The sequence below is a fragment of the Odontesthes bonariensis genome, chromosome 17, assembly GCF_027942865.1.
Source record: "Odontesthes bonariensis isolate fOdoBon6 chromosome 17, fOdoBon6.hap1, whole genome shotgun sequence".
In the NCBI taxonomy this organism is placed as follows: Eukaryota; Metazoa; Chordata; class Actinopteri; order Atheriniformes; family Atherinopsidae; genus Odontesthes; species Odontesthes bonariensis.
The window spans coordinates 19196910-19206496 of record NC_134522.1 but is presented as its reverse complement, the minus strand read 5'-3'; the positions used below and the strand labels follow the sequence as shown (position 1 = coordinate 19206496).

The 9587-nt window shown below is 42.5% G+C and overlaps 1 protein-coding gene across 1 annotated transcript; it reads right to left on the bottom strand.

Moving 5' to 3' along the window:
• Positions 1–209: 209 nt before the first annotated feature.
• bmp4 (bone morphogenetic protein 4) lies at positions 210–8805 on the bottom strand. The gene is made up of 4 exons (XM_075447545.1): positions 8647–8805; positions 4448–4570; positions 3379–3740; positions 210–1151 (listed from the first exon to the last, which is right to left on the bottom strand). The coding sequence occupies exons 3-4, from the start codon at positions 3731–3733 to the stop codon at positions 298–300; spliced, it is 1209 nt and encodes a 402-aa protein (XP_075303660.1). The 5' UTR covers positions 3734–3740; positions 4448–4570; positions 8647–8805; the 3' UTR covers positions 210–297.
• Positions 8806–9587: the final 782 nt, after the last annotated feature.

The window sequence follows — 9587 nt, the reverse complement described above, 5'->3', positions numbered from 1 at the left end:
AAAAACTTATACAATCTAATGTACATTATGAAAAGTTGTACAGCTTTTATGTTTAAAATAATGACTCAATTTATTTTTTATATGTAGATATAAATATATATATTTTGTCAAAATAAATGATCATATTGTCAAAGAAACAAAAAAAAAAAAAAAGTGAGACAAACATAAACCTCATAAAAGTTATAAATAAGGGTCCACGTGAACATTTTTGGACTAAAGACCTTCTGATTTGTTTTAGCGTCCATGTTACTTATGTCTAGTCGCCAGTCCAAGTCCAAAATTTTGTAAGTTTGTGTGTTAGCGGCAGCCGCAGCCCTCCACCACCATTTCCTGGTAGTTTTTTAGGACCACCTTGTCGTGTTCATCTAGGTAGAGCATAGAGATGGCGCTGAGCTCTGTTGGTACACAGCAGGCCTTGGGAATGTTGTTGTTCACAGAGTTCACCAGTGTCTGAACAATGGCGTGGTTGGTTGAGTTCAGATGATCTGCCAGAGGAAAGGGGCATTCCCCGTGGCAGTAATAGGCCTGGTAACCAGGAGGTGCCACTATCCAGTCATTCCAACCTACATCGCTAAAGTCCACGTATAGTGCATGGCGCCGGCAGTTGCGGTTACGTTTACGGCCCCGCTGTTTAGGGCTGCGCTTGGTCCGGCGGGTCAGCGGGTGACCCTTGCCGTCGTGGCCAAAAGTCACCAAGAGAGGGCGCAGCTGCTCCCAGTCCTCTCCAGGCTCTTGGTGCAGTGAACGGCTTACGCGGACATGTCGGCCCTGGTGGCGCAGCGTCTGGTTGAGATTCAGAACCTCCACAGCCAGTCCATAATTAGGGAGGCGCTCACGAGTCCAGCGCAGCACAGCAGGGCTGACGTCGAAGCTCTCCCAGCGCGTCGTGTTGTGGCTCACGAGCCGCGTATCCAGAAGCTGTGTGATAAGCTGCCCAGACCGCGGTGGTTTCAGCACCTCATATACGTTTATACGGTGAAGCCCCTGGTCCTCTGAGAGGGTTTCAGCAATGATCTCATCAATCTGATGACGGTAGAGCCTTAGTTCTGCAGAGGACAGCAGCTCATCCTCTGGAATGCTGCTGAGGTTGAACAGGAAGCGAAGAGGCATGGATTCTCCATCATCCAGCTCAGGCATCCTCTCCATGTGCTCTGAAAATGAGAAAGAAAAAAGAATGAGAAGTTTGCTAAAGTACAGAATATACAGTACAGAATATGTCAAACATGTAGAAAGAAAACTCACAAAGTTGATTCAGATGTGTGTATATATATATATATATATATATCTTGTAAATTAAAAAATATTCTGGTAAGTTCACATGAACATATCTCTTTTTCATCTATTTGTATTCTGTGTTTGTCCAAGTTCTGAGAGAACCAGCAGATAAATCTATGAAACACAGTTGTGAGGTTCCTATCTGTACTAACCTCACACTTCCTAAACCCTAACATAGCTTAGTTGACACCAAAGAATGTACATGCAGACTCCTCAAGTCCTCTAGGGTAGTCAGGAATATAAATATATATCATCTATGCTTCCTTATCTATATTTAAGGATTATCATGCCCTTCTCTCAATGCCTTTCTCTGAGCACTTTGCTGAAACATGCATTACAAGGAGGGTGGTGATTAACGTACCACAGCTACAGTATAAACACAGTGGAGGCTCCCTGTTCCACGCACAGTCTGCAGATTTCTGGCAAGATCACCATTGTTGGGGAAAGGAATGTTGTGTCTACTATTTTCCTGCTCAATCCACCCCTGTTATTTCACACCCAGGCCCTAATCTTACCCAGGTGGTTCTCATTATTAAAACCTGCTGTGTTTTTGATTAGCTCTGCAGTCTGTTCACTTAAGACATTTATCATTTTCATCGTGAATAATCATTAAGGAGTCAGACAATACAGTAGAATCTCATTTATTCAAAGCTCATGGGAAAGGAGGATTTGTGTGGGAAGGCAGTGTACCAAAACATATTCAAAATTTCACATGTTCAACACACTCTGCTTCACATGTCTTGTCTGCCTCGTAGTCCAATTGACAAACTCATTTTAAATTTATGATTGCTGTTACACCCAGTCAATAAAAAAAAAATTAAAAAAACACCATCTCTCGGGCTGAATTCTGGATGAATGGTTTGCCTTTGCTGTAAACATTTTCTCCTCCTCAACCAACTGTCCATCTGCTGCACACTGTACAACCTCCAAATGTTTTGGACAGATCAGTCACACTATCGCACAACGGTGCTTCCATGGATGCGAGCCCTCGCACTCGAAAGGCTTCAAAGCGTATTATTAACATAGTTCAGCAAAGGAGAGGAGAAAAAACCCATACACAGCTCACGTGTGCACATACACATTGCATCACAGGCAGAAGCTCCTTCTCCAGCAGCAAAACTAGTCTCTTTACGCTGCTGGGTTAGCGTAAGTTGGCGTGTACTACTACTAGCAGTGTGTTTGACGAGCCTAATTATATCTAATGACGAACACATCCCTGCTTCATCACTTCTCTGGAGGCCGGACACGTTCCGTAGCCCTGAAATCCTGCCGGGGTTTTCACGGTTCACTCTGCCACATGACTAGTTTCTCACTAGTTTGTCACATCTTCTCTGTCTCTTTCGGTCAGTCGGAATATTGTTTTTAAGCAGACTAGACATAGACATGCTTTTGAACGTTCTGAAAACCTTAAGTGAAAAAATCTGCATTTGTAATGCAGCTAAGCAGTCACAATAAACAGAAACTCCTCTATCACACAAAGCCTCTGAGACTGTTTTTTCCATCTCTCCAGAGAGCTGCAGCGTCTTCTCTCATCACCCACATTGTTGGCAGTAAGGACTTTATTTAGAAGGCTGCAGAGTAGCATTAAAGATAATTGCACAGTGAGGAAGGTCTTTCTAAAAGAGCCTTCCATATAAACTAGAGACATGAGAGAGAAGCACACTACAATTCCAAGCCAAGAACAGGCTTTTTTAAGCCTGTTCTGTTGGGTGGGGTGAGAAGTATAAGTCAGTAATATGAAGGTATGCTTTTCCTTGAGCTACTAACCAAACACGCAGAGCTTTGTCAAATTAGCCTCTTGAGAGCTTGTCTAGTGGAATTCTTTTGCCACTCTGTAGACAGTGTTTGGTGACCACATCCTTAGATTCTTTGGTTATGGTGAGATGGGTGGAGCACCCTTACAATCATGTTTCCAGGCAGAAGGATTTTTTTTTCTTCTGAAAAAGACTTTAAGACCTTAAGTATGACGTCATGTATTTTGCTCTGTACACTTAGATTGATCACCTTTCTTCCAATTAATCATGACACTGCCTCCTGTCCCTTTTTGTGCTTTTTCATTCCTGCCCACAAATGATTATGCAAAGAATCCCTCATTTCTCTTACCTTCATGGTGAAAGCCCCTCACAGTGTTGGCCCGGCTCGCTGACCTCTCTGGGTACTCAAAAGCAATGTCGTGTCCGAGCTCCTCAGCCTCCCCCGACTGCAGTCGATAGAGGTCCAGCAGGTAGCGTGGCACGGTTGCTGAGCGACTGGGCCGCGGCCGCCTTTTTAGGCCAAACATGTGCAGGAGCGTGGCCTCAAAGTCCCGCAACAGTTCATGGCTCTGAGCGGCCGAACGACCCTGCAGGCCAGGTACTTTCTTTTTCCCTTCTTCAGGTATCAGACTAGCATGGTTACTCTCTCCCAGCAGGACTTGGCATATTAAAATGACCATCAGCATTCGATTACCAGGAATCATGATGTCTCTGGTGGGAGCGGCAGATGGAACAGGGAGATAAAAGATTAGGAAAGTTCTGAGCGGAGCAGAGGGGTGGGAGGACATAAGAAAGACAAGGACCACAAACCATCTAAGATCTGTCTTTCCTTTTCTGTCGTTTTGTAGATGTAGGTTTTAGAAAGCTCTAAAATAGCATCTTCACCCTCTTTTTAAACTATTCCCAGTAGGGACAGACTAATTACCTCTAATAATGCAGTCTGCCTTGTTTACAGTAAAGCAGTCCCCGATCAGATAGACCACTTGCTGTTTATCTTTTGCAACATCCTCCAAAGGTAAACAGCTGGTTCCACAACCCAACTTTTTTAATGCGATCTGACAGGCCATTCCTCCTCACTCCACCCCTTCCCCTTGTCTCCTCCACTATGATTAGACAAATAAAAGAGGCAGCCCTGGGGTCGGAGCAAATTCTTAACTCGATGAGGAGCCATTGTCCCTCACAGTCTCCCCCAACAAGCCATACCACAAATCTGAGGCATTTTGCAACACATTTAAAAGAAAAGGCTCTTCCTCATGCATGCGCCTAGCCCAACACCCCCTTACAGACCTTCAGTTCAAGTCTGGACAAATGCCACATAAATGAGTGATTCAGTGGACAGAGAGGAGAGGGGGGAGAATTGCAAGATGCAGCAACGTGTCACATGCCATGAATTGAAATGCCAAGGTCCGCTTACTTACCGACAGAAAATAAAGCATGGGAAAACAGTCCATGTTTGTTGGAAGCAGGCAATGGACACGTTCTTCCAGGAAATGTTAGGTGGTGTTGGGAGGCTGCAGGAGAACGTTGGAGTGACCCTGTTCCTGAAAGATACAGTTAAAAACACGAGGAAACTATAAACTGAGTGCGGCTGCAAACACTTGAGGTTGTTACATAGTATTTACTTGAAGACCAGCACATGAGAATGTGTGTATTTTTGTGTAAACTTGCGTGTGTGTATGTGTGTGTGGGTAAGAGAGAGACCCAGTGTCTCTTTAAGGCTTATCATTTTGGCTCGTGGGTAAGCTAGCTATTTGCTGTAACTGGAATGTAAGGAGGTATGTGCCACAACACAGACAACAGATCACTAATGCTTTACACTCACATTGGACTGAAAACACACCTTTTTCAGTCACTGCATTTATACTAGAAATGACCCTAAAGAAAATACCCATTCTTGTATTTTGTTTGAATAAAAAGTTAAAAAATGACAACTGATAACAGTCAAAGAAAAAAAGAAAAAAAAAGGAAGCACACTGAGCACAGAGGGGTGGTTATACTTGACTATCACCAATCCAAAGCTGTATGCATAAAAGAACCGTCTCCAAGTGAACCCACTCAACCTTTATCCCTCTAAGCAGCTGAGATCACTTATTTTTAAGACAAGGACCCTCTCAAAAGTGCCTCATCCCTTTGCAGCGTTGTGCTGCTTGAGGGCTCGCACAAGCCGTGGTGACACTGATGACAGGCCTTCTGCACTTCTCTGTCATCAGTAGGAGAGTCTTGCATTCAGCACTGATGTATACGTAGGTTATATTTGGCTCCCTAATTTGATGAAACCACTGCACCGAGGATATTTTATTGGAATATGCTCCACAAGACTGTTTAAATAAACTAGGAGCAGCTTCTCCAAATAAAATCTTAAAAATACGCCTTTAGAAGCAAGAAGAAAAAAAAATGAAGCAGTCATCCTGTCCTCAGTCGGGTTTAACAAGCGCAGCTATACAGGTCTAATGATTCAGTTTTTACACATCATTTAAAGTGTTAAACGCTACTGAATCACTCTAATAAAATTACTGAGTTTCTGGGTGACCACAACAACAGCACCATGGAGCAGACATGCCAACTCCAGAACGACATAGGTCATCATTTGGAGCCTGTTCTCCTGGAGGGCACCCAAGCATTAACACAGAGAGAGGATGCATATTCCCAGGAACTGTGTGTGCATGTGTCTGTGTAAAATATACAGTCTGTGTGTTTTACAGTGTATGAGCATGCCTGGCTTGGTATCTGTGTGATTATCTCAGCCCCTGCACGGCTCACTGTACATGCAATCAAGGATCTCTTTCCTAACAGCATTAGACTTTGACCTCAGTCTGACCCTCTTTTCTCGGTCATGACACTGGATCCAGTGTGTGTGTGTGTGTGTGAAAAGGCTAAGGTGCATGGTTGCGCGTGCGTGAGCTGAATGGTGTGCACGTCTGTAAATACGCACGAGCGTGTGCCACCGCTGGCATATTCGTGAGAACTGTGGCAGAGAGTGGAGAGCTCAGAACATGATCAGCTCTATTACCCATGGGGTGCGGGGATAAACGTGTGTGTGTGTGCGAGTGACTGTGTGAGTCTGTGTGTGCACATCTCTGACAACAAACGTTCATTGTACAGTGAGGGCCTCTCCCATGATTACAGGGATTCATAGCACTCAAAAACACTGACCATACAGAACATCTTGTAACTGTAACCAGCCACTGACAAAGCTGCAGGCTAAAGCAGACAGACACTCAAAGTGGTGTGATGATGATGAAAGAAGATGTAAAGCAGACAGGGAGTAACTTTCAGCTCTGGAAAAAGTCAGTGTGTTTGTGTTGCTGGCCTGTTTTCATCATCTGAGATATGAAAAAAGCAAAAAAAAAAAAGCAAAGGCAAAACATTCCGAGTTTACATATTTTCACATCGATTTCCCACTACATTTATCACTCATACGTTTTCTCCCCTCAATCAACCAGTGAAAGAATAATGCAGAAGTCCTGCATTACAGAATGTTTCAAAAAGCATTGCACTCAGAAAACATTTCAACTGGGCAAAAGACACATTTTGCCACGACAAATGCAGACCAGGGTGCAATTAGGCCGTAGCAGTCAACTGCCCTTGGCTTTGCTAGATCCCCCTTCGACCCCTCCCTCCCTCCCTCTCGGTCTCTCTCTGACCAGAGATAATGTGATCAGACTATGCACATGGCTCTTCAGATGTGTTTCCTGAGGAATTTGACAGTGATGGTGGGAGGGAAGATGGGAATAAGGAAGGGAGGGGGGGCAACAGGTTACCACAGGAACGATCTATGGCCGTATTTGATCATTTTAGATGTCTGCCATGAGTTTACCAACAGGTTTATAGTCATGGGAATTGTCCTTATTATTCAACTGCAGTATGTAAGTGCTAATATGCTGTTACATGCAGCTCGCTGTTTTTTATGGGCTCCCCAAATACTGCCCTGCTTTTCCAATGAGCTGCACGAGTTTGAGAAATAACTAATGTCAAAAGCTAACTTCCTTTTCACGAAAGGATTGCAGCCCTGACTAAAAGCTAAAAGGATCTGAACAAGAATTGAGGCTTGAAATTAAACTTAATATTTGAGGGGGAAAGAAAAGGAAGAAGAAAAAAAAGACATCTTCAATTTCAGCTATTTTCTAAATGAATTATTCTGATTGAGGACTTTAATCCAATTTATTTTTTTTCCCAGTGAGAGACTCAAAATTCAAACATTCACAGTCAGTGAGATCATTGTGAGCAGATTAACAGTTTTTTTGGGGGCTTTTATAGTGTTTTTTTTTTTTCTTTTGAAAGACTTAATAATAAGCTGTATGGCTTTTCTGAGATTAATTCCTATAGTTTGCTCTTTGCACCTGGTCAAATTGAACCAAAACAACAATAATAACGACAAAAAGAGGAATGAATTCTTAAAAGAAAAAGAAAAATGGCAATAACAATTGTTTTCAGAGAGTTGCACATGAGTTAGATATTTAAAATGTTACAGATTGAAAACATCAGGTGGAACAGTCAGCACCTGGTCAGCGTTCTCCTGAAACAAGTAAAAGACAAGAAGACCTTTTTTCGATAGGTAGATATGGATGTTTCAAAAGAATATGATCTACATTTGGCTTTCAAAATATCAAATGCTTCTGTGTCAAATCTTTCGCGTTTCTTTCCCTCTACTGCAGCGTAGACATTTGAGTTCCAGTGTAAATCAAGTGCCAAAGACGGCGTGCTCCCGCAGGCCGTTTTTTCATTTTTTTCCTGTTCCTTTCCCCTCTTCCCTGCAGTCTACAGGATTAAATACTCAATTGGACTTCTTTAAAAACTGTTGAAAACATTTCATACACGTGCACCCTTGTATAACAATCTCCCTCTACGGTTAGAAACGGAACTTGCTCTTGCGTGTTGGCACTTACTGTTTTTAGCAGACATCATCACAAATGGACAGAAACGAGCTCAACAAACCGGCGCGTTTACGCAGGATTTATGGCTGGAAGTCCATATCTGAAATCTGACTTTGTATAGGTTAAAATAATGAAATAGAATAAAACAAACAAACAAACAAACAAAAACATCATGTCAAAAACAAACAAAAAAAAAAACATCTGAACTCTGTCATCTCCAACGTTGGTATTACGCGTACCTGGGTGTCAAGGAGGCAGATGCAGGTGTTTAATCGGGCAACATCGATGTTCAACTTGGTGAAAAGGTTCAAATGGTATAATGCAATTATTTCAATTGTCCCGAAGAAAAGGAAGCGCAGGGAAATCGGACGCTCTGTTTAGAAATGACCTCACTATCTTGCTTTGTCATTGCACAAGTCTCGGCCACAAAAAAGCTTCACATGCCCGAGATATAAAGCGCTGTACGCAGTTATTTCACTTAATCTCGCTCTTTCAATCAATAAGGCAGACTGTAAGACTTCCATACGCATTGAGGCTGTCTTTCTCTTTCTTTTTTTTTTTCTTGGTCGGGAATGTTTTTTAAACCCTCGGTAAAGTCGTTCAAACGCGCAGAAATACCACAGACCAAAACTAAGAGTTGTTAAACGTCACCCAGAGTCCCTCTTATATTATTTAAAAATAGGTTCTGTTACAAAAAGCCAAATGCTTCATAAGTGTGAGGGTGTCAGCTGATGAGCGCTTACCATCAGTAGAGGTACAGGTATCCTCGAACGAATATGAAAACGAAGGTGTAAAGCAGTCCAGGCGTTACGCCGAAAAAGAACAAAACACGCCGAAATGAGCCTTAAAAGAGAAATCTCGAGCCTTCTTGGCTCATTAATCCTTTAGTGTCACCTCTACACGGACAAGAGCAGCTAAGACCGGTTCTCAGGCTCTACGGCGGGGTCTCCTATCCGTCTCCAGAACAGTCGGTTAGGGCGGGCGGTGCGCTGGACTCAGAATGATCCAGCATCTATGGCCCCTTGCAGTTTTGATGTGTCCGCCCAAATTTGACCTCTCTGCCTCCTCTTCCTCCGCCCCCGACCCCACCTCCCTCAAACACCTTGGATAACCCCCCTTCTCTCCTCCTCCGCTTTAAATAAAGACAGCTCACTGCGCGCATTTTTTTTCTTCTTTTTTCTTTTTTCCATTTGAGGAAACTGTGTGATGTGACTGTGAACGAAGCTCGACTCCTTAATAACGACCATATGCATTTAATTTATTGGATCCAGACTGTAAACTGCACGTTGCATGGTGAACATCTCAGAATTAAAAGATCTATGTACCTGTAGCCTAGATGAAAGGGATTAGTTTGCAAAGAATCTGAGCGGCGTTGATTGGCCGCATTTAACCTTCCAAAACTAAGGGCAAAAATTCAAGATCAGCACAGTTAAAAAAAAGTAAATAAAAAAAAAGAAATATAACATATAACTGAATACATATATATATATATATATATATATATATATATATATAAAAAGGGGCCAATAGTCATGAAAAATCATCTCACAATATATAAAACCGTGTGCCCCCTAAAAGGTGCAACGTTTTTGACCTAACTTTATTTACACCACAAACGAATGAATGAACGAATAAATAAATATATAAATATATATTTCACAATTCTTAATTTAAATTCTTATTT

What these genes read in the sequence shown, in the direction of transcription:
- bmp4 (XM_075447545.1), bottom strand. Translation starts at nt 3,733, where the DNA reads ATGATTCCTGGTAATCGAATGCTGATGGTCATTTTAATATGCCAAGTC. An exon ending in GAGGGGCTTTCACCATGAAG is followed by an intron (nt 1,152 to 3,378) that starts GTAAGAGAAATG and finishes TCTCATTTTCAG; the next exon opens with AGCACATGGAGAGGATGCCT.